Below are 25913 nucleotides of genomic sequence, written 5' to 3'. Positions count from 1 at the left end.
CCTGTCTCTGTTTCAGCATGTGACTGCCATCTGAAACTACCTAGTGATGCTTTTCTCTACAAACCAAAGACTACATTTATTTCTGCTCCACTTGACTCTTTCTTCCACTGTGGTCTTGAAGGTCTCATTAATAATAACCATTCAACAGATTCAATGTTCTTCCTAAGAAATCCAGCCCATGCTGGGGGTGCATGTGTTCTGGTAGGTTATATGCCACCTGATACCATCAGCCTTCCATCATGGCCTCTGAGATTCATCATTTATTCCCATCTGGGATTGCTCACTGGCCCACTGGGCCTAGGCCTCACTGGGTCTGTGTCTCACTAGGCCTATGTCTTGGTTGCAAGCCAACCAGGCATGGACTTTTACTTGAACCTCTGAGGTGAAAGTCCTTAGAGCAAGGCACAGCAGCTTATCCAAGAATGGTAACACTTTGGTATTGCCATAGGCTCTGGAATACCAAAGTTTCCACTACCACTGGTGATTTCATTTCAAAAGAGCTAGCTACCTGTAATAGTCAATAGAAAATTCTTTCCACACCCCCATCTAGTGAAAATGGGTGTTGCCCTAAACTGTTCTAGCTGTCCCTGAGAGAAATGGAGCCACTGTTCTCCATCTGAAAGCTGAGCTCCAGGCCTCCGCTGAATGGAGAATGACAGAATGAAGCACATTCTAGAAATATGGAAATATCAATAAAGAAAGCAAAAACAAGCTGGCCATGGTGGTGCACACCTGTGATCCCAGAACTTGGGTAGGTAGAGGCAGAGTGACTTTGAGGCTAGCCTGGTCTATAAAGCAAGGCAAGGACAGCATATGCTACACAGAGAATCCCAGGCTCAAAAATCCAAAAGAAAATTATTTTTTTAAATGCAGAAATTTAGGGAATCCTGGAGTTCCCTATCACAAAACATCCAGGAATTCTGAGACATTATGAAAAGACAAAACATGTTGATAATCAGATTAACAGAAGGATGAGATCAAGGGTCCAGAAGATATTTTTAACAAAATCATACAAGAAAAATTTCTTCACCTAAAGAAGAAGATGTCTATCAAGGCACAAGAAGCATACAAAAATACCGAAGACACTGGACCAGAAAAGAAAGTCCTCTTACCAGAGAATAATAAAAACGCTAAATATACAGAACAAATAAAGAATATTAAAAGCTGTAATAGAAAAAAAAAAATCAAACAGGCCACACTAACCAATAAAACAGACAAACCAAAACAAACAAAAACCAACCAAGAAATAAACAAAGGCAGATCTATTGGAATTAATCCTGTGTTCTCAGTAAAGATGCTAGAGGTTGAAGGACATAGACAGTGTGCTTCTGACTCTAAAAAACTACAGAAGCCAAGAAAAATTACTAACTATGCCCAGAACCTTTCAATCATCAAATGGAGAAAATAAGATGTTGCATGTTAAGGTCAAATTTAAACAATATGTATCTATAAATACAGCCCCACACAAGGTGCTAAAACCACCACCACTTTCACCACCAAAATACCAAGATTAACAATCACTGTTCATTGATATCTCTTAATACCATTGACCCAAATTCACCAACGAAAAGACACAGGCTCACAAAATGGATGATAAAACAGAATCCACCCTTCTAAATACATCAAACACAGCTTCACATCAAGATAGATATTATCTCAAGGTAAAGTGTTGGAAAAGATATTCCAAATAAATGGACTAGAGTATCAAGCTTGTATAGCAATTTTAATATCTAACAAAACAGACTTCAAAAACAACTAAACACAAGATGGCAAAAGACATGATATATTAAAATAAAACAACCAGCAATAAAACATATCAATACTTAACATCTATGCCCCAAATATAAGAGCACCCAAGTTATAAAAGAAACCCTTCTGTAGCTTGCATCACATCCTGGTCCTCATAAACTGATAGGGGAAGGCTTCAATATATAACTATCATCAATGGACAGCTCCCCCTGACCAAACTGAACAGAGAAATGCTCCAGTTAACTAACATCAAAAAACTAAATATACCCAAATGATGTTTACAGAACATCCACCCAAGCACAAAAGATTGTTCCCTCTTCTCAGCAACACATATATTGTTCTCCAAAATTGATGATATACTTGAACAATGGAAGTCTCAAAAGATATAAGAAACTTGCAATAACCTTCTGCATCCCATCAGATCACTGAGGTTTAAAGCATCACATCACCAATAACAAAATCAATAGAAAGCTTACAAACTCATAGAAATTGAACAACTCTATTGAATAAAAAATGGATCAAAACTGAAATAAATAAAGAAATTAAAGACTTCCTAAAAGTCAATGAAATGAAGACACAACATATCAAAAGTCATAGTACACAACGGAATTGTTGACCAGAAGACAGTTCATACCACTAAGTACATTCAGAAAAAATAATCAGAAAGATCTCTTAGTAGCAACTTAACAGCACACCTAAATACTCTAGAAAAAAAAGAAGTAAACAAAACTAAAAGAAGATAGTGAGAAATTACTGAACTGTGTCTTCACTGGTAAAACCGAATGTTTCCACAGGAAAAGAAAGGTGGATCCTATCAAAATTGATAATGATTAGATTTGAATAGTAGAGATCTCCTGAATAAGCAGAGGTAACTGTTCATCAGATAGTGTGGTCATTCAGTCCAAACTAACTTAATAAAGACTATAGTTTTCTTCTCAAATAAAAAAGGATACTTTTGTCATTTCATATTTAAAAGAGTTAAGAGGTTTAAAATGTTTGAAGTAAATTCAAAGGTATAAACTGGTTTGAGTTGGAATAACTTGGAGTGAATATAACATACTTGAGCAGTGTGGTGATAGGCCATGCATTTAATCCCAGCAGAGACAAGCAGTTCTCTATTAATTAGTTGTTTTCTAAATTAAGCAGTTACAATCACAGGGTGTTGATTGTTCATAGCCTTAATCCCAGCATTTGGGAGGCACATGTCTTTTACATACCACCTGGGAGGGAGAGGCAGGCACATAGGATTTACAGTGATTTTATTTAAAAGCTGCTTATAAAAGGCAGGCTGAAAATCAAAGTGAATGCCCTTTATTATCTAGAAATAAATACACTTTAAGGTATATTTGTAAACTTTCAAAGATTTTTTAAACTTTAATTGAGATATTATACTTTTCTATTTCCAAAAAATCATTTTGCCCTTTAAAAGATATAACATGCCTAAAAAGGTACAACCCTCATCCCTGAATTAGGGATGGGGCAAGGTTTTGATTTAATCTTTTCAGGAGAATAAAATCATCCAACTACAGAATATGTAGACCACTGGACACATGAAACTTCTGAAGAAAATGACAGATCACCAAAAAAATGTTAAAAGAGAAGGAGTAAACTGGCCAACTGGTATCACTCACCTTCATGTTATCTCTTCTGTCTTCTACAGACATAAGTGCAAATTGTCTTTATATGATTGCTAAAGAACAATCCAAAATCTCTATCTCATATCAGAAAAGCCACCTGGTAAGAAACAGAGGAAAACAGAAAAAATAAGGGATGATTCTATTGCCATGAATCTCATAATCTTCTGGCATGATGTGACTTTTGTACTTACCACAAACTTCAATCATCAAGAATGTGTACAGTGTTTGTGAAAGAATAAGGGGGTGAGAAAAAAAGCCAAAAAAATAAGCCTAAAATATAGCCAAGTTTACATGAAAAGACATAAGTAACCTCTAGCATGAAAAATTTGCATGGGACCAGAGATACCTTTGATTTTCTAATTAATACAAATTAAATAAACACAGATTTCACAACTGCTAGAAGACAAACTCAAAGTGACACTTAAACAGTTATATTTCTGACCATCCAGCTACTACTAACCTCATTTACAGAGAGTCCTTTTGCTTTAGAAGTCTCTTAAAAAATGGAGGTGATCATAAGCTGGGCTATGGCTTGCAGTCCCTCATGTCCCCTTGTGGGTTCAGGCACAGCCCAGCCATTGCAGACAAAATGATGGAGAATAATTTAGTTTCTGTTTCCTGCTGCATGATTTATGTCACAATATGTGGAATCTTTCCTATCCACTTATTTAAAACCAGGCACACCTGACAAAGTTCTGCATCTCAGAAATTCCCTTTGTACCCTGGAATTGAATTTCCCCAAGTTATGCCATTGTGACTGGTGGTAGTTGAAAAGTTAAAGAAAAAAAACATAATCAAGTATTGCTGAAAGATTACCACCACCACCTCTTTTCTTCCAGTTTCAAAACGAGTTCCAAAATTTGTTACGCAAATCTCTATGTGGAATACAACATTCATCATTTCTAGAAATGAGAACTTCAGTTTTCCAATCTGTCCACTGCAAAACCAATGCTTGCGTGTGTACACTAGATAGTGATATTATAAGCACCATAACTTTCTACTGCTTGGCAGCAAAGTCATCATTTCTCTGGACAATCAACATTCAGGAAGGGTCAGAGGCCAAGGGTCTCTGCCAAGATCACCACATGGAGACCAACAGAACCACAGCCTGAACCACAGTCCATCTCGGCCAAAGCAGATCCGGATGTGATAGCTCAGCAGCCTGCTATTCCTGGCCTGGGGACAATGGCTCCACACTCAGCATGACATGGTCTCTGGTCTCAATCACAGCTCTTTAGAGCTATATCAGAGGAAAATCCCAAAACAAACCCATAAATTACCTCCCACTATTGCTCCTGACTGCTAGGCCTACCCAGAATCCCTCATTAGCTTGAACAATACAGCTGAGTCTTAGGACAGTAGTAGCTCCTCTACCAGTGGATCAAAGATCAAATGATGCTGATAGCAGAGGCATTCTAGCTTTGCCCTAACCCCTATGGGCACACAGAATGCTAATGTTGTTATAAAAGAATGAAAATTCCAATTATTCTATTTTAAAACCTTCCAGTGAAGAGAGGCAGAGAAAGCACCCATCTGACCATCCTACTCACCTCAACTCCAAGAGTAAAAAGCCCCAAAAGCTCACCAGTTCAGATGACAGATCAGGGTGGATAGGCCAAAGGACCCAAGGCCAAAGGCTTTCTAGCTCAAAGCTCAAAAAGCCCAAAATCTACTATGCTAAAGCTCCTTACACTTTTACACTCTTTCTTAAATACATTTCAGCTGAAAGTTCCGCTTACTCTTTAATCCCTGTCAGCTGGCTTCTTGCTTTGCCTCTTGATCTACGGTTAACATTATTAAATCCTGTGCACAGAAAGCTTTTGAATTAAAGGTATGTTCCATGGCTGACGGAACCATACCATAATCACCTGTTTAGAATAAACAGAAAGTTCTTGGAATTAAGGTTTGTGTTAAGGCTCAACCATACCAAACAAAGCACAGGTTTTTACAGTTCACAATCTATGGGATCACACTGGGATCAAATATCCTGCAACATCCTCATCTTGGAAATGTTTTAAAATACAATCTTCTACTTTCCCAGGGCACCTGCTCATCTTCCAAGATACAGGTCATTTATGTTGCACATTCCATTACATGATCAGTGTCCAACGCAGTCATCTCTACCTCATATTTGGGAAGTCCTTCAGCCAAACTTTAGTCAAAGCTAAATAGTAACAACCATTAAAGAAACAAATGGCCATGAATTTGAAAGAAAGGAGTAGGTAATGGGAGCTCAATGAAAATGAGAAATAAAACAAAAAGGATATGGCTGTACCTAGGAATGTTGGAATAGAAAGTTTATTATAGATATATGAGAGAACATAGTCAGACACAGGAACATCTGGGACAGTCTAGGATTGACATGAACTTGATCCATGTGAGAGGAGAAGAGAGCCAGATGAAAAGGGTGGGAAGGTAAATGATAAATGAAAAAGACAAGGTAACCAAAATGGTTGGAATACATAAGGAATGAGAGCTGGGAGGAGGGCAGCTCAACTTCTGAGGTAGAGATCTGTGTATGACACCCATACCTGGTAACAGGAAAAGATTGAGGGATGCTGGGAGAACCTGACAGCCAGGTCTGCTTTGATTGTTAAGTAGCCTCCTTAAAGATTCATCCCAGCATTTGAGATGTAAGAGCAGAGAGGAATGAAAAGGTTGAAATGATTTCATTATAACCTTAAAATTATTTTTAAAAGTTGAAAATGGCCTTATGGTCCAATATTCTTCAGAGACTTTGAATATGTATTAGAGAACACCAAGTATTACTCACAACTTCTTTTCTCAGGTTGTGCACTTTCAAATGTGGGGAAGGGAAACATCCCTGTTAGTCACTACCACAGCAGTTTATCCAGAACTTCTGTTTTGTTTGAACTCATGCAACTATAGAAATTTGCTTCCCAGAAACAAGCTCAGCAACTAATCCATATTCTTGATTCCCTTTGTGTATGACTCCCCCCAAATGTACAGTTTTCACTTTTATTGACCATCTAAAATTGATTACATGACTCATTACCATCTTCCCTTCTCCCCCTCCCTTTCTGTGTTGTGACTACACCAGCTTCAAAGTAGGTTAGTGAACTCAATTCTTACACAGGTCCCTCTTTATTTGTAATTGCCCACCTCTAAAAATTTAGGGTCTTCAGGGGACATTAATTCACTGTTCTATTTTACTTCACACTCACTAGTCAGGGCCCACCTAAAAAGAGCTGCAGGACTATGTTCTAGGCACTAGGCAGTAGGGGCAGCATTCAGTGTTCCAATAAAGTGTAAACTACATAGCATGTGAAAGGCTGATCTACAGGAGACATTGCTTTAACAAAAACAAATATCAAAGCACTAGGGGAAAAGGAATGAAATTCTTAATGACTGGATTATCAAAGAATATTATCTAATAAGAGACTAGAGCAGTAATGCATCAACAAAATAAAATTTAATAATACCAACAACTGACTTATTTATTTATTTATTTATTCATATATTTATTTATTATGGATACAGTGTTCTGCATGCATCTACACTTGCATGCCAGAAAAGAGCACCATATCTCATTATAGATGTTGTAAGCCACCATGTGGTTGGTGGGAATTGAACTCCTGACCTCTGGAAGAGCAGCCAGTGCTCTTAAACTCAGAGTTGAAAAAAAAACACATAGCATACTGACTTTGAAAAACACAGGCCATTCTCTTGTAGAGGGAAAGCCATTAATAAGATACTGTTTGATGTTATCCCTGTGTACAATATTAGCTGCTGAGACCTGTAACCTGACAGACACAGCTTAAGCCCATAGCCTGTGTCTCAAATTTGAACTGACAGAACTGTGTCAATGAGGATTGTACATATGGGCATAGGACAGTCCCTTAATTTGAAATTCAATATTTACTGGAGCAAGATACCTGACCCAAATTGTACACCCACCAATCTTGTCTGCTTTCATTTGCATTCATGAATTAATAAATACACATTGGGAATTTACAAATTAAAAAGACATAACCCTGACACATTTCTACACAATCCTGGTGAGCAAACATGTGTATCCCGGGATCCTAATCTCTAACAGGTCTGGTTAGCATACTGCTTATCTGTGGAGTGTTTTACAGGCAGTCTTCCCTCAGCTAAATTCTAACTGGTACCACTAGTTTCTCAGCGATAGTAAATCCTTTACATCATCAGTTCTACTCTTCTATATCACAGCTTAATATTTGAGTGCTCTCTGACACAGGACATATAATTTATAACCCCCACAAAATCCAAATGGATCTTTTAGAATGGAGAGACATCTTCAAAGGTCACCAGGAACTAGGCCTAAAAAAGGGCACTTAAATTTCACTAGAATAGTGACTCTATTATAAAGCCACCAGGAATTGGACCATGGGTCACCAATTCCAAATACAAGGTCGTAAGATTCCTTACCCAAGGAACAGCCTGAGGATAACAAGAATGGGAAGGTATTTTATCTCAAAGTGGGGCATTTGTGCTGAGCAGTCTACCAACTTTGTAGTAGAACCTTCAGTGACAAAGAAAATACCCAACATTCCTGAGGCCTAGAGATAGCTCCGCCAATGTTAGTTATGTTAGCTAGCCAATCACTTTGTAAAAAGCTTGCCCTTGCTGAATGTCAACCAATCCTGTAACTATTAAACCAGAACTTCCTGGTCCTTCCTAAAACCCCAATCAAAACCCTGCCATGCACCTGCTCAGGGCTCTCTCTGATCCACTGTGTTTGTAAAAATGGAGAGACCCAGCATAAGCCCAAATAAAACTCTTTGCTCTTGCATATGTGGTCTGGCTCCTGATGATCTTTGGTCACCCTAAGATCTGGCCATAACATATGGGTTCTTATATTGGATCCCCAAGTTACCCAAGCACCCCAGGCACATGGAGCTGAACAACAGCCAGTAAATGAGCACTCTGTCTGTATCTGTCTGTGTCTTTCTCGGTGTTTCTCTAGTTTGTTTTTTTGGGACTCAAGGCAAAATGTGTAATATGTGTCATCAGAAAGGTTAGAGCTGATGCTCTGGACAGCTGTGGGCCACAGGGGGTCTGGAAGACTTTCCAGACCCCCCCCCAAAAGGGCACATCTGTAAAGGGAGTTGAGCACCGAGTTTTCTTTGATCTCTGGATCTTTGGACAAGGATAATGCAGGTAGCTCCTGCAGCAGAGATTCACTGATATCCTACTTTCCTTTTCCACTGCAGGAGTGGTGGGATCTGCTGTCTGGCTCTGTGTATTTTTCTGCTGCACAAGCAATGGGATCTAGTCTGTGTCTTGTTTAACTGTTTTGACTCTCGCTGTCATTTTTTGTCTCTGGGACTGACTGAGGACATGGGACAAAATCCTTCTATCCCCCTAGACCTGATTCTTTCCCATTTCAGGAGGCTTGAGCCATGTTTCACAGTCTCCAGTGAAAGTGGCAAAAATGTGGCAAGGGATTGATACAGTATGTGGAGCCCCAGGATTGGCACCTCTGCCAATGTTCTCTGGTCTCTGGTCTGGCAGATCTTATCCACTACTCTGGCCTCGGGTCTGGCAGAGTGTGTCCCCTGCTCTGGCCTCTGATCTGGCAGAAATTTGCTGCTGCTGTGGTCTCTGGTCTGGCAGAGTTTGGCTGGTGCTTTGGGCTCTGGTCTGGTAGACAGAGATCAACAAATATGTTGCTGCTCCATTCTCTGGTCTGGCTGAATGCAGGTCATCATTCCAAACTCGGGTGTAGGTGGATGGAGCCTGATTTGGGTGTGGATCACCACTAATGGAATAGGATAGAGGGCCCATAGAGAGACAGGCCACTGTTCTGAGTTTTTGGTATTTTTTCTTCCATTCTCTTTGAGCGCATTATACCCAGTACATTTTTTTCCTTTGTTGTACTTTTGTGATTTTGTTTGCTTGTGATGGTCTCAGTGGGCTGGTGATCAAACAGCTGTGCTCCATTGTGACTTTGCCTTCCCCATGCTCCCAACACTACAAGCTGGGGCACCTCTGGTCATCAGTGGGAACACATATTTCCACATATTTGGCGAGGAAGGCTCGATTGGAGAGGGGTCTGTGTGTAGATAATCTTTCTGGGCTTGACCTTGTTGCGTCCTTGCTATCTCTATGAGGAAGTTCGGTGACCTGAGGTTAGCTCTAGCTTGAAACAATGACCACCAAATAATGCTCTTAGTTGAAAGGTATTGTAGTTATTACTATTATTATTATTTGGTTAGGGTCCCCTGTAGCCCAGCCCGGCCTTAAATTAAACAGCTATAAGATGACCTTGAATTTCTGATCCTTCTGCTCCACCTCGTATCAAGTGAGGTACACTCCCAATCCCACAAACTTCTTTTTTTTAGCCATAGGTGGCTTCAACAAGGAAGTGAACCAAATTCAAATAGGGAAGGCTTGGCTCCACTGAGTTCCTGGGTCTGAGCCTGTGTACTGGCACTGTACACAGAATACCCACCTGAGAATCTTGATTTGTCACTTATTAGCATGGCTGTACTTATGAGATTGTCACCTGAGAATGAAAACAATTCTTTTTTAGTTAAGGTCTCATACTGGCAACTAAAAGAATTTTATTAGAAAATCTTAGAAAGCACATGTATGATTGTGGTTTGAATGGGTGGGGAACCTCTGTCAATGTGCTCCCCAAAGTGCTAAAGGTCGTAAGCATGGGGAACGGGGAGGGGTAGATGAGTAATTCATCATGTCTGGGTATCTACCCCTACCCCCCAGAAAATGAGTTGCTTTACTTAATCACCAATGCAAGAAAAAAAATAGCTAGAATGCATTTGAGGTTCAAGGATTAGAAGTGAGGCTGCAGGGGTCCTTTTGGAAATGCTTTCGAAGAACTACATCCATTCAAGTGCAATGTTTGTAAATTCACACTGAGCAAGGAAGGCAGGGAAGGGAAGAGGAGAGGAGGAGAATAAAAAGGAAGCCAGAGGAGGAACATGTTTAAACTTTTCCTGTCAAGAAAACAAAAAGGAAAAAAAATCTAAATGAAGTCCCGCTTTTTGTATGTGTGCCCAAGAATTTTTTTATTATTATTTATTTAATTTTTTTGTGTTAAATATTTTTTTAATTTTTTAAACTTTTATTAATTATACTTTATTCATTTCGTATCCCCCCATAAACCCCTTCTTCCTCCCCTCCTATTCCCACCTACTTTTCCCTTTCTTCACGAATGATCCTCTCCAAGTCCACTGATAGGGGATGTCTCCCTTTCCTTCCTTCTGATCTTAGTCTGTTAGCTCTCATCAGGAGTGGGTGCATTGTCTTCCTCTGTGGCCTGAGATCAAAGAGCAGGCCAATCAGTTTATGTTAGAGGCAGTCCCTCTTCCCATTACTATGTAACCCACTTGGACACTAACTGTCATGGGCTACATCTGTGCAGGGGTTCTAGGTTATCTCCATGCATGGTATTTGGTTGGAGTATGAGTCTCAGGAAATACCCTGGTGTTCAAATTTTCTCATTCTGTTGCTCTCCTTGTGGAGTTTCTGTCCTCTCCAGATCTTACTATTTCCCACTTCTTTCATAGGATTCCATGTACTCTGCCCAACAGTTGGCCATAAGTCTCAGCATCTGCTTTGATAGTCTGCAGGGCAGAGCCTTTTAGAGGGCCTCTGTGGCAGGTTCCTAACTTGTTTCCTCTTTTCTTCTTCTTCTGATGTCCATCCTCTTTGCCTTACATGATAGGGATTGAGCATTTTAGTCAGGATCCTCCCTCTTGATTAGTTTCTTTAGATGTACAGATTTTAGTAGTTTTATCCTATATTATATGTCTATATGAGTGAGCATATACTGTGTGCCAAGAATTTTTAAGTTGTGTTCATGTGTACATTCCTTTCATCATATTTACATATATACTCTAAATGTTTGCTGAATAATGGTGTTTCAATGTGTTTCCCACATTTCAACTGAATTATTTTGGGGCACTAAATCTAAACCTAATTATTATCAATATTTGGAGGTTTTACTTGTTTTGAATCTGTGGTTTTATTTTCTTACTTAACAGTGTGTACACAGTCCCTTACACCAGGGTCATCATATTTGGGTCTCTAACAAAGTAATGAAAAACAGTAAATAGTACTAATAATGTTAATGACTAAAATGAAAATAACTGAGTGCATTGTATAATGATCTCAGATGCTCTTTTCAGACAGGACATTTTATGATGAAATTTTTTTCATGAGGCACAAAATGCCTGCTAATCTTAAGGCTTGTTTACAACATTCTCTTGAAAACAAGGTTCAAGATGCATCCTGAAGTCATAACATCAAATGATGTAGAGAGGACATAATCTCCTAGGGATTGCAGACATGGTCTCCTAGGGATAAGTATGGTAGGATTCAAAGCTCAGGACACTTTCTGAGGATATGACTTCTCATCAAACCTAATGAAAAAATTGATTCAGCCCAGAAAATGAACATATACATAAAACCAACTACATATAAAGCAGGTAAATGTCAGGAGAAGGACCAGGTTAAAAACTAACACCAAATAAGTATCACTGTTGCTATATCTGGAATTTCTACCTTATTTGGAATGCAGAGACAAAAAGACTGTTAACCCCTGTATTGAAGGAAGTGCATCTGCATAAAGAAAAGCAATGTTTCACTTCTCCTGCTCCTTTTTTCTCCTCCCCTTCCTCCTTCTTCCTTACCTTCTATATGTGAAGCAAATGTTCTACCTCTGACTTGTATTCCTGCCTTCTGTACAAAACAGGCAGAAATAGATAGTCTTTAGATATAATAAAGCCAGATGCTAAAGCTCACTAAAGCTTAGAGGAAGTAACTTATTATGGGATAAATTAAAGAGAACCCAGAGAAGACAACAGGGATAGAGGAGGCTGTCCTAGTAAAAGCAGTAAGAGAACAAGATAAAAAGAATTCAGGAAAAGTTTTTTACAAATGGCACAATGGCTGGCATTAACAAATAAGATGCTACATGCTCCCATCCTCTAGGCGAGAGTTCTGTATTACTATCAGATTATGAAGACTTTGTTAAAGGTATTTACTGTTTAAAAGGTTATTTGTCCTTCCACAGATAGTTACTGTTTGTGAATTAGGTACCCAATATTGTGCTAAGTCCTAAACACACAAAAATGATTGATGCAAACATCATTCTTTCTCTAGAAGCTTACAGTCTTGTGGGGTAATCCACCATAAACAAACGTATAGACCACGCATAGAAATGTATACATCACAATAAAATCCACTATGAAACCTAAAGAAAAGCAAGGGGGACCTAACACCCCAGAAGGTATAAAGAATATATGTATTCAAGGGCCCAGAAGTGAGAACATTTTAGTTCAGTAGAGGAAATGAAAGAAGGTGAATTTGTTTGGAATATAATAGGGAAGAAGAAATAAATAAATAATAATAATAATAATAATAATAATAATAATAATAATGAAGATTAAAAAGAAAGCCAGAGGGGCTGAAGACATAGCTTAGTGATGAAAAATACTTTCTCTGGGGCTGGAGAGATGGCTCAGAGGTTAAGAGCACTGGCTGCTTTTCCAGAGGTCATGAGTTTAATTCCCAGGAATCGCATGGTTGCTCACAACCGTCTATAATGAAATCTGGTGTCCTTTTCTGTCGTGCAGGTGTTACATGCAAACACAACATTGTATACATAATAAATAATAAATCTTAAATCAAAACATTCTCTCTTTTTTCCCCCAGAGTTCCTAACTTCTACATGGTTGATGACCATCTTCTGTAGCTCCTGTTTTAGGGAATTTGATGCCATATGACCTCCTGGAATATAAGGCACTCATGTGGTATGCTTATATACATGCAAGTAAAATACTCTTATCACTCATCTATGCAAAAGATAAAAATAGCTCCCTCAAAAAGAAGAAGAAGAAGAAGAAGAAGAAGAAGAAGAAGAAGAAGAAGAAGAAGAAGAGGTCACACACACCGAATCTCTGTGATTTCGAGGCCATCCTGGTCTACAAAGCCAAATCTACTCAGGGAAACCTTGTCTTGAAAAGTGAAACAAAACAACAAAACAAACAAACAAGACCATAAATCAATTGTGGTGAAACATGCCTGTAAATGGAGCATCAGGATGGTCAGGAATGAAGGTCAATCTGACTATTTGAAACTGTCTCAAAAACAAAACAGCAGCAGCAACAACAAAACTGCACAAGAATCTGAGTGCCTGGGATGCTTTGGGACATTGACATTTTTTATCTCAATTCATGGCTACATAGAAAGCTATTGAGGAGTGTATTTGTTTGAATGAAAATCACCCCTATAATCTCATATGTTTGAAAATATGGTCCCCCGTTGGTGGAACTGTTTTAGAAAAATTAGGAAGTGTGATCTTGTTAAAGAGGTGTGTCACTGTGGGTGGGCTTTGAGATTTTAAAATCCCATAGCATTCTCAGTTAGCTCTCTGCCTCATACTTGTAGATCAGGATGCAAGCTCTCAGCCACTGTTCTGTCTGGTTCTCTGCCTGCCATTCCTGTCTGCCACCATGGTCCCTGCCATGATGGTCATGGACTTACCCTTTGAAACTCTAGGTACCCAACCAACCGTTTCTTCTATAAGCTGTCTTGGTCATAATATCTTAGCACAGTGATAGAAAAGCAGCTAAGACAAGGGGTTTGAAAACAGGAGAGAAATGCTTGGAGGTACACTTATCTCAAAGATCCTTTTGTCCTGTAAAATTAATAGTAAAATTCAGGGCTCACAGCACCCCGACCCAGAATGCAGAACCTTCTCGGGTGGGGCGGGGGAGGGGCTTTCATGAGGACCAGCGCAGGCGCAGTGCGCGCCTCCATTGTCAAGCATGATGCAAGCGCCATTGCTAGGTCTACAGACGCTGAGCTCGTCCCGGGCCTGGTGGGCGACAGCGTCGAGGGCAGCTATGAGAACCCGCTTCCTGGGCGCGGTGGTGGCGGTTGTGGCACAGCTTCATTGTGGTAGGCTGAGACCAGGAGAAGCTAGGTAAGGGTGTGGGGCGGGCGCAGCCTTGGGCTCCGCCTCCGCCCCTGGGCTCCGCCTCCGCCCCCGGGCTCCGCCTCCGCCCCCAGCAGCCATCCAGTGGGCTAGGTGGTGCTGGGGCAGGCATCGCGGCTGGGAGGTGGGGAGGGGAGAGCGTTGGGTCCCGCGGCCAAGGAGCGGCAGGTCCATGGGTGTTGGCCATCGCGGAGCGGTTGACCCTGGCTGGCTGTGGGCATGTGTGAGGGACCTGCAGGATGGCAGTCGGGGGTGAGGCTGGGGCTGTGCAGTTGGAGGCTGGCAGGCTGGGCAGGTCGGGAGAGCCTGCCCAGGTTCTGCCAAGAGCTTCTGTGGAGGCTGCTGGTACCTGGGACCGCGCCCTCGGGCCGCAGGAGTTGGGAGGGTGGGAGCACACTGTGTGGAGTTCCTAGGGCTACACTTGTGCCCTGCATCCTGAGGAAGAGTGATACTGGGGCCAGTCGTCCCGGAAAAGAAGTGCAGGGAGTCCAGTGTTGCCTCCTGCCTGGCCTGGGGCGGTGGGGTTGGGGAGTCTGGATATCCCAGTGGAATGAACACTTGCTGCTTGGAAAGGCCACAGGATCCTTGCACCTTGAAACATTTCTAGGACTATTGTTTCAGGACTTATGTGCCGGCATTACAGAATGAAGTGACTCTTCTTAAGTAAAGACAGCCAGCCTACCACTGCAGGTGCTCTCTCTCACTTAGCTTTCAAGTGATTTGATTGTTCTCTTTATTCCATCAGAGAATTCATCTTAAGGCACAGTTTGGTATATACATTGCTGTTTATACTTTGATGGACTTGCACAACCAGGAGTATACAGGATTCATGTGGGCTTATTTTCCTATTTGTATTTCTTTAGGTTGCTATGTATAGATAATCAGCATGTAAGAACAAGGTTACTGTAGAGCTGGGAAAGCTCTTTTATTTCAAGTGTATTCCAGTTTTACACTTGCAAGGAATTTTCGCTACCAGCCCAGCTGCCCCTTGTCTCAGGAGGTGCTTAGGTTGTATTTGCATGATTTTTTTTTTAATTTAATTTTATTTTTTTTATCAGTTACATTTTATTAACTCTGTATCCCAGCGGTGTCCCGCTTCCTCTTTCCCTCCCAGTCCCTCCCTCCCTCCCTCATCTCCACCGTGCCCCTTTCCAAGTCCACTGATAGGGGGGGACCTCCTCCCCATTCATCGGATCCTGTTTTATCAGGTATCTTCAGGACTGGCTGCAAAGCCCTCCTCTGTGGCCTAACAGGACTGCTCCTCCCTTCGGGGGTGGGGAGGCCAAAGAGCCAGTCATTGAGTTCCTGTTAGAAATAATCCTTGTTCCCCTCACTTTGGGAAACCAATTAGTTACTGAGCTACCACAGGCTACATCTGACCTGAAGTTCTAGGTTATATCCATACATGGTCCTTGGTTGAATGTCAGTCTCAGAAAAGACCCTGTGCCCAGATATATTTGATCCTTGTGGAGCTCCTATCCTTTCCCCATCAGACTAACTCCCCTTCTGTCTTATGATTCCCTGTACTCTGCCAAGGGTTTGGTCATGAGTCTTTGCTTTGAAAACACTGCTAGTTAGTCTTTCAGATGCACTCAGTAGACTCCTGTCATACGTTCAATGCACATCCCATCTGTCTTTCTAAACGAGGATTGATCATCTTACCCCATGTCTGCTCAATTGATTATCTTTTTTAGGTGTATAGATTTCATTATGTTTATCATATCTTATAGGTCTATATAAGTGAGTATATCCCATGTTTGTCTTTCTCCTTCTGGGATATTTCACTCAGAATGATCTTTTCTAGATCCCACCATTTGCCTGCAAATTTCATGATTTCCTCCTTTTTGATTGCTGAGTAGTATTCCATTGTGTAAAAATGCCACAATTTCTGTATCCATTCCTCTGTTGATGGACATCTGGGTTGTTTCCAGGTTCTGGCTATTACAAATAAAGCTGCTATAAACATGGTTGAGCAAGTATCCCTTTTGTGTACTTGAGCAAACTTTGGGTATATACCTTGCAGTGGTATAGCTGGGTCTTGAGGAAGCACTATTCCTAATTGTCTTAGAAAGCGCCAGACAGATTTCCAGAGTGGTTGTACCAGTTTACATTCCCACCAGCAGTGGAGGAGGGTTCCTCTTTCTCCACAACCTCTCCAGCATGTGTTGTCGCTTGAGTTTTTCATCTTGGCCATTCTGATGGGTGTAAGGTGATATCTCAGGGTTGTTTTGATTTGCATTTCCCTGATGACTAATGAGGTTGAGCATGTCTTTAAGTGTTTCTCTGCCATTCGATATTCCTCTGTCGAGAATTCTCTGTTTAGCTCTGTTCCCCATTTTTTAATTGGATTACTTGATTTGCTGCTTTTCAGCTTCTTTAGTTCTTTGTATATACTGGGTATTAGTCCTCTATCAGATAAAGCGTTAGTGAAGATTCTTTCCCAATCTGTAGGCAGTTGTTTTGTTTTGATGACGGAGTCCTTTGCTTTACAGAAACTTTTCAGTTTCATGAGGTCCCATTTATTGATTGTTGCTCTTAGAGCCTGTGCTGTTGGTGTTCTGTTCAGGAAGTTGTCTCCTGTGCCAATGAGTTCTAGGTTGTTCTCCACTTTTTCTTCTAACAGGTTTAGAGTATCTGGTTTTATGTTGAGGTCTTTGATCCACTTGGACTTTAGTTTTGTGCAGGGTGATAGATATAGATCTATTTTCATTTTTCTGCATGTGGACATCCAGTTGGACCAGCACCATTTGTTGAAGATGCTGTCTTTTTTCCATTGAATGGTTTTGGCTTCTTTGTCAAAAATCGAGTATTCATAGGTGTGTGGGTTTATTTCTGGGTCTTCTATGCAGTTCCATTGATCCTCCTTTCTGTTTTTATGCCAACACCATGCAGTTTTTATTACTATTGCTCTGTAGTACAACTTGAGATCGGGGATGGAGATACCTCCAGATGATCTGTTGTTGTACAGGATTGTTTTGGAGATTCTGGATTTTTTGTTTCTCCATATGAAGCTGAGAATCTTTTTTTCAAGGACTGTAAAGAATTGAGTTGGTATTTTGATGGGAATTTCATTGAATCTGTAGATTGCTTTTGGCAGTATGTCCATATTCACAATGTTAATCCTACCAATCCATGAGCACGGGAGATCTTTCCATCTTTTGATATCTTCTTCAATTTCTTTCTTCACATACTTGAAGTTTTTCTCAAACAGGTATTTCATTTGCTTAGTTAGTGTCACCCCAAGGTATTTTGTGTTATTCGTGGCTATTGTGAAGGATGTTGTTTCCCTAATTTCTTTCTCAGTCTTTTTGTCTTTGGTATACAGGAGGGCTTCTGATTTTTTAGAGTTGATTTTGTATCCTGCCACTTTGCTGAAGGTGTTTATCAGCTGGAGGAGTTCTGTAGTTGAATTTTTGCGGTCGCTCATATATACTATCATATCATCTGCGAATAGTGACACTTTGACCTCCTCTTTTCCTATTTGTATTCCCTTGATCTCCTTTAGTTGTCTTATTGCTCTGGCTAGGACTTCAAGTACTATGTTGAAGAGGTATGGAGAGAGTGGGCAGCCTTGTCTTGTCCCTGATTTCAGTGGGATTGATTTAAGTTTCTCTCCATTGAGTTTGATGTTGGCTATAGCTTGCTGTATATTGCCTTTACTATGTTTAGATATGTGCCTTGTATCCCTGATCTCTCCAAGACTTTAAACATGAATGGGTGTTGGACTTTGTCAAATGCTTTTTCAGCATCTAAGGAGATGATCATGTGGTTTTTCTCCTTCAGTTTGTTTATGTGGTGTATTTCATTGATGGATTTCCATATGTTGAACCACCCTTACATGCCTGGAATGAAGCCTACTTGGTCGTGATGGATGATATCTTTGATGTGTTCTTGGATTCTGTTTTTATTTCTTTTTTGAGTATTTTTGCATCAATGTTCATAAGAGAGATAGGTCTGAAGTTCTCTTTTTTGTTTGGTCTTTGTGTGGTTTAGGTATCAGGGTGACTGTCACTTCATAGAATGAGTTTGGTAATGTACCTTTTGTTTCTATTTTGTGAAATAGTTTGAGGAGAATTGGCGTTAGCACTTCTTTGAAGGTCTGGTAGAATTCCGTGCTGAAACCATCTGGCCCAGGGTTTTTTTTTTCTGGAGGGGAGACTGTGAATGACTGCTTCAATTTCTTTGGGGGATATAGGGCTACTCAGTCTTTCTACCTGATCTTGACTTAATGCTGGAAGATGGAATCTATCAAGAAAATTGTCCATTTCATTTAGGTTTTCAAATTAATTTTGTGGCATATAGGCTTTTGTAGTATGACCTAATGATTGTTTGAATTTTCTCAGTGTCTGTAGTTATGTCACCCTTTTCATCTCTGATTTTGTTGATTTGGATAGATTCTCTCTGCTTTTTAGTTAGTTTGGCTAAGGGTTTGTCTATGTTGTTGATTTTCTCAAAGAACCAGCTTTGTGTTTCATTGATTCTTTGAATAGTTTTATTTGTTTCTAATTGATTGATTTCAGCCCTGAGTTTGATTATTTCCAGCCATCTGCTCCTCTTGGGTGTATCTGCTCCCTTTTTTTTTCCTAGGGTTTTCAGTTGGGCCATTAAGTTGTTTGTATGTGATGTTATGAATTTCTTCTTGCAGGCACTTAGTGCTATAAATTTTCCCCTGAGCACTGCTTTCAATGTGTCCCATAAATTTGGGTATGTCGTGCCTTCATTTTCATTGAATTCTAGGAAGTCTTTAATTTCTTTCTTTATTTTTTCCTTAACCCAGCTGTCATTGAGTAACAAGTTGTTCAGTTTCCATGTGCATGTCAGCTTTTTGTTATTTCTGTTGTTGTTGAGGTCCAGCTTTAGTCCATGGTGGTTAGATAGAATACAAGGGATTATTTCAATCTTTTTGTATCTGTTGAGGCTTGCTTTATGACCAACTCTATGGTCTATTTTGGAGAAGGTTCCATGCGGTGCTGAAAAGAAGGTGTACTCTTTTGAGTTTGGGTGAAACGGTCTGTAGACGTATATTAGGTCCATATGATTTAGGCTCTCTGTAAGTGTTTTTATTTCCCTATTTGTTTTCTGTCTAGTTGATCTGTCCCATGGTGAGAGGTTGAAGTCTCCCTCTATTAGGATATTAGAATCAATGTGTGATTTAAGCTTTAATATTGTTTCATTTATGAATGTAGGTGCTCTTGTATTTGGGGCATAGATATTCAAAATTGTGATGTCCTCTTGGTGGATTTTTCCTTTGATGAGAATATAATGGCCCTCCTTATCTTTTTTGATTAACGGGTTGAAAGTCTATTTTATTAGATATTAGGATGGCTACTCCAGCTTGTTTTCTAGAACCATTTGCTTGAAAGACATTTTTCCAGCCCTTTACTCTAAGGTAGTGTTTGTCTTTGTTGTATCGGTATGTTTTTTGGATGCAGCAGAATGATGGATCTTGTTTCTGCAACTATTCTGTTAGTCTGTGTCTTTTTATTGGGGAGTTGAGTCCGTTGATGTTGATAGAAACTAGTGACCAACAATTGTTACTTACTTTAGATGTGGGGTTGGTGGTGTCACTGAGTTTCATTGCTTGTATGCTTGTATTCTTTTGTTTTGTTGTTGTTGTTGTTGTTGTGTAGTTATCTATTTTCTCTGTTTCCTTAGATGTAGTTGTTTTCTTTGGTTTGGAGTTTTCCTTCTAGTAACTTTTGTAGAGCTGGGTTACTATGAAGATATTGTTTAAATTTGGTTTTGTCTTGGAATATTTTGAATTCTCCGTCTATGTTGATTGAAAGTTTTGATGGGTATAGTAGTGTGGGTTGGAATCTGTGGTACCTTAAGGACTGTATGATTTCTGTCCAGGCCCTTCTGGCTTTCATAGTTTCTGTTGAGAAATCTGGTGTGATTCTGATAGGTCTACCTTCATATGTTACTTGGCCTTTTTCCCTTGCTGCTTTTAGAATTTTTTCTTTGTTCTGTAGGTTCAGTGTTTTGACTATGATGTGACGTGAAGAATTTCTTTTCTGGTCTAGTCTACTTGGTATTCTGTAGGCCTCTTGTATGTTTACAGCCATCTCCTTCTTTAAGTTGGGAAAGTTTTCTTCTATAATTTTCTTGAAAATATTTTCCGGACCTTTGAGCCTGATTTTTTTTTCTCCTACTCCTATTATTCTTAGACTTTGTCTTTTCATGGTGTCCTTGATTTCTTGGATGTTTTGTGTTTGGAACTTTTCTGATTTTATTTTTTCTTTGAGAGACATGTTAATTTCCACAAGTGTATCTTCAGCTCCTGAGATTCTTTCTTCCATCTCTTGTATTCTGTTGGTGATGCTTAACTTTGTAGTTCCTGATCTTTTCTCTATGTTCTCCAGCTCCTGGTTTTTCTCTATTTGTGTTTTCTTTATTGATTCTAATTCTGTTTTCATATCATGCACCATTTCCTTCATCTGTTTGAATGTAGAGTCCTGCTTTTCAATGACAACTTCTATTTTTTTGTCCGTTTCCTCTCTATGTATCACTAATTGTGGCTCTACTTCTTTGGATATAATTGCCTGTATTTCTATGAGAGCTTTGTTTATTTCTTCTTTATTTGCCTTCATTTGTGTGGAAATTTCTTTGAGAGCTTTGTTCCTTTCTTCTTTGTTTCCTCAATTTTCGTGGTCATTCTCTGAGAGCTCTATTTGTTTCCTCTTTGTTCGTCTCGATTTCTTTGGCTATTTCTCTGAGGGCTTTGTTCATTTCATCTTTATGGGCCTCTAATAGCTGGAAAATCATAGTCTTGAGGTCGTTTTCTTGTATATCTAGTGAATTAAAGTGTCCATTGGTTTGTGGGGTTGCTGGTGAGGTCATTATGTCCTGATTTTTGTTGGGTGTGTTCTTATGTCTGCCTCTAGCCATCTGGTTACTTATAACCCTCACTGTTTGTTCCTGAGATGTATCTAGAAATAAAAAAAAAACTGAAGAAGTCTAACAAAACTCAAGTGATAAGCCTCACCAACACAGTCCAAAACATGAAAAAGACATTCTCATGACTAGATAAAATGCTATTCCTTAATTTCTCATCCATCAGATTCTCTGTTTCTTGACTTTTACTGAGCTCTTTAATCTATTTTGGTGAGTTTTGTTCAGAGTGATACATAGGGATCTTTTGAATCATTTTATGTGCATTCTTCTAGATTGACCACAAAAATGTGTTGAAGATGTTATCTTTTTTCCAGTATTTATTTCAAGATTTCTTATTTTAAAAATATCAATTGTCCATAGGTATTCTGCCTGGGTCTTCGATCTCATCATTGACCAAAGTGTTGTAACTATGCCAATACCATCCTGTTAATTACTACTATATTTTTTAGTTCAATTTAATCTTTGGATGGGTGATCCCTCTTGCAGTCATTATTTAGGATTGTTTTAGGTTTCATGGTTTGTTTGTGCTTCCATTTGAAGCTGAAAATTGTCCTTTCAACATCTAGTAAGAATTGTCTGTAATTTTGATGAGGATTGCACTGAATGTTGATGTTGATTTTTTTTTTTAGGATGGAGAGTATTACTCTATTAATCTTACTTATCAATGAGCAGGGGAGATCTTCCTAGCCCTTGCCCAGGCATAAAGATAAACAATCTTCAAAAATACAGCAGATAACTGAAAATCTTCTCCATAACAAAGGACTACCATCATTCTGAAAATGTAAAAGTGTACAGAAATCTAAAATACTTTCATCAATTGCACACCCAAATAAAGGCTAATATGCAAATGCATAAATAAGTCAAAAGAAAAATTAGATATAAAGAATATATAAAATACAAATAAAGCACACATGTAATTCTAAATAAAGGCTTTTTTATTACTCTTATTAATTACAGTTTATTCACTTTGTATTTCAGATGTAGCATCCTCCCCTATCGCTTCCCAACCCACCCTCACTTTTCTTCTCCTATGCCTCTCCCCCAGTCCAATGATAGGGTAGGACCTCCTCCACTTCCATCTGGCACAAGTCTATCAGGTCTCATCAGGACTGACTTTTTTTGTTTTCATATGTGGAGTGGTAAGGCTGCTATCCCCTCAGATGGATGTGATCAAAGAACCAGCCCATGAGTTCATGTTATGTCACTATTTGCAGATGATATATGGTAGTATATCTGAGAGACCCCAAAAATTCTACCAGGAAACTCCTACAGCTGATAAATCTATTCAGCCAAGTGGATGGATATAAAATCAATGCAAAAATACAGTAGCACTCCTGTATACAGAAGACAAAAGTGCTGAGAGAGAAATTGGGAAAACATCACCCTTCACAATAGTCACAAAGGACATAAAGTACCTTGGTGTAACTCTAACCAAGCAAGTGAAAGACTTATAAGGAAAAAACTTCAGTCTCTGAAGAAAGAAATAGAAAAAGATATCAGAAGAGAATTCTTAAAGAAATAATTCAAATGGCTGAGAAACATTTAAAGATATGTGCAAGATCAGTAGTCAACAGGGAAATGGAAACCAAAAGTAGTTTGAGGTATGGTCTAAAGAGAGTCACAATGGCTAAGAATATTCAGACATTGCTATTAGGAGTACAAAAATGTTTAGCCACTAAGGACATACTTGTGGCTTTTCCTGAGCAATATGGAGAATGTTCTCCCTCAAGAACCAGCTATACTACTCTTGGGCATATATCCAAAGAATGTTTCATCCTTCCATGGAAACATTTGTGCAAACATGTTTATGATTGCTCTAATAAATACTTCCAGAAATTGGATATAACCCAGACATCCATAGCAGAAGAATAGATAAAGAAAATGTGGACATTTACACAACAAAATAGTACTCAGTCATTTTACAAAGTAAATCATGAAATGTGAAAGTAAATGCTTATCTGCAGACAAACTAGAAAGAAGTCAGTCTGAGTATCTAGTAACACAAGTTCAAATATACTAATATGGCATGTATCTTCTTACATGTTAATATTACTTTTAAAGTGAATGATAAACCTACAGTACATAAAACCTTGTAGGATACACACAGAATAAGGGACTAGTGTTCTAGCACAAGTAACTAGATCTCCCTAGGATAGGTCAGTAAATTAGTTATTTATAGATGGAGGATGGGATAATAAAGAAGAATCGGTTGGAAGTGGGGAAGAAAGAGGACATTAAGGAAAATAATATGAAGAAAGACAGTGAAGATGAAATGTCAATTGAATGTTACTGTAGTAACCTAATAGAGCAGGAGTTTCCTAAAATATATACATACCTGAAGGTGATCCAAATGAACGAATATGAGAGTCACAACAGGATGTCACTTGTCATCAATGAAGAATGGATTATATCTACTTGAGGTGGTGGCCAAAGGAGTCTTATTGGAATGCCCAAACAATGTACACTTTGATCAATATTATAATTTGCTCTCCATAAATTCACTGCAAGTCTCTATCGCTGAATACATCACTTACACAACTCACTGTACATAGAGAAATTAAGCTGGTGCCTACATAGAAATTTCACTGTATAGGTATATTTATATCTGGATTGATATAGATAGATAGATAGATAGATAGATAGATAGATAGATAGATAGATTTGTGTGTGTAATCACCATATAGTTTTTTAAAATTCCAGTAACCAAATTTTGCAAGATTATACATGGGAGGCATCAATTAATTATTTTGTTTGTTTATATAGAAGAATTAACAGTACATCATTTTTTCACTTTCCTACCTTCAAAGCCTCTTGCAGTTTTAGCTCTTTTGAAATTTCATGGCTGCATTTTCATGAATGAATTTTAGTTAAGTTAGATATCAAATTTTGATTTGCATTATACAGTATATATCTTATTATAACAATATATATAATAAAAATACCATGAAATTATATCAGTAGTAATTATGATAAAGAGTATTACAGTAAAGTAGAAAAAGTTTAGAGGTGAAGTACTTTTCTTTTTGTTTGTTATTATGAGATAGTTGACCGAGTTCAGCCATCTCAAGACTTCTGCTGCCAGGTTCAAACCTGAGTTCATAATCACAGGTTCCAAAACTTACTCCTATCCTGATTCTTAAGGTGGTTAATGTTTGTCTTTTAATCAGGAAAGAATGTAAAGAGGAAAGTGGCTGATAATCTAGGCTAAGCATACAAGTTGTAAACGTGTTATTTGTCATGACTTAAATTGCCTATGAGCATCTTGCCCCCTCTTTTGGTGCTGTATAATTCTGAATTTGGTGCCAGATGTCCTGGAGGAGGTCTGAATGCAAAAGCTGAGTTGTGAACCCCGAACCCAGGTGTCCTGCATAAGGCTGAGTCACCAGTGTTTAATTTCTTGGTCAAAACCTCATGTCAAAGTATGATTGAAATCTCTCCTTCTGCAGCTCCTACCCCGATGTCTCTCCCCGATGATAGGAATGTCCTCCTCTTCTACTATCTTACTGTAGCCTATCAGGTCTCATCAAAACTGTCTGGATCTATTTTTCCTGTTGTTTAGTTTAGCCACATTGACTGGTGGAAGTGATCAAAGATGTAGTAAAGTGTTCAAAAAGTGACTGCCCCTGCTCCCCTTACTAGAGGAAATCAAATCTTCAAACTATATTTAACAACACCAGTCCAGAAACAACCAACTGTTTTTTGATGACCTACAATTCTGTCTCAGACTCTGGTGCTCTCCAAAGTCACTGTGGACCATGATGAAATCATACAGGTTGTGGAAGAAAGAAAGAACCAAACATGTTTTTCAGCCACATAGAGGAACCAGGTGCAGAGCCCCAGGGCTATGAGATTCCAAGAGTACATGGATGAGAGGGAAATAGAACAATAAAAAGACAGCAAATTCAGAGCAAGTCTGGGTACAGTGACAAAAATATCTCAGTACCGTGACCCTCAGATATCTGGACTTTGCTACAATGTTTGTACTGACCTGTAATGTAAAAGTTTGGTTTTGCACAGACTGAGAGCCTGAAGCAACAGTAGGAAGCAGCTGTAGCATACAAAGTCTTTTCTGACACTGTTTAGGTCTGATCCTGCTCCAGGACCTAAGCCAATAATCTCCTTGGATATGCCTCAATGCAGGGGACTGTCTGTGTAGTGAAAAGCCTGACATGTCCCTTCCTTTGCTTTGCCTCAGCCTCCTCCTACAACCTATGTATGCATCAATGGAGATGTCTCTGGTCACTTGTTATTATGGGAAGACCAACACCTACATGGAGGCAGACTTTAACCTCGCTATATTTATCCCCATTTCCATCCCACTTGATACATCCCAATACCTCCAGAACATTTTTGACAGAGAACCAAGTCTACTATGGAAGTTTGACCTGTGAGTACTTGCTTGAATGTGCTATGGTTGTTCTGGTTAAAAGATAATACATGACCTGCTAAACACATGTAATTCCAATGAGAATAATGAACTAGATACAGAACAATATAAAAAACAGTTTCACATTTTTTTCTGCTTCATAGTGCCTCTGCAAACATTTCTACTTTTCTTTGTTATATTTCCAGGCAAAAAGAAATCAGGGATAGAAAAAAGAACAACTTTTGTGTCTGCTCCATGGTGTGATTCCATGGTAAGACATATATTTTTAACACACTACGCTAATATGTCAAGATAA

General features: G+C 39.1%; 1 protein-coding gene across 1 annotated transcript in view; it reads left to right on the top strand.

Annotated features, from left to right (window-relative positions):
- The first annotated feature begins 14085 nt into the window (after positions 1–14085).
- The window catches only part of LOC132650732 (vomeronasal type-2 receptor 26-like), a 42521-nt gene continuing 30693 nt past the window's right edge, over positions 14086–25913 (top strand). The window contains exons 1-2 of the mRNA XM_060376068.1: positions 14086–14300; positions 25427–25618. Coding sequence (XP_060232051.1) covers positions 14086–14300; positions 25427–25618 — 407 coding nt within the window. The remainder of the gene's footprint in view (positions 14301–25426; positions 25619–25913) is intronic.

The sequence above is a fragment of the Meriones unguiculatus genome (genome assembly GCF_030254825.1).
Source record: "Meriones unguiculatus strain TT.TT164.6M chromosome 13 unlocalized genomic scaffold, Bangor_MerUng_6.1 Chr13_unordered_Scaffold_28, whole genome shotgun sequence".
Taxonomy (NCBI): Eukaryota; Metazoa; Chordata; class Mammalia; order Rodentia; family Muridae; genus Meriones; species Meriones unguiculatus.
The sequence above is the reverse complement of the archived record's forward strand: the minus strand, read 5'-3'. Positions and strand labels throughout refer to the sequence as shown.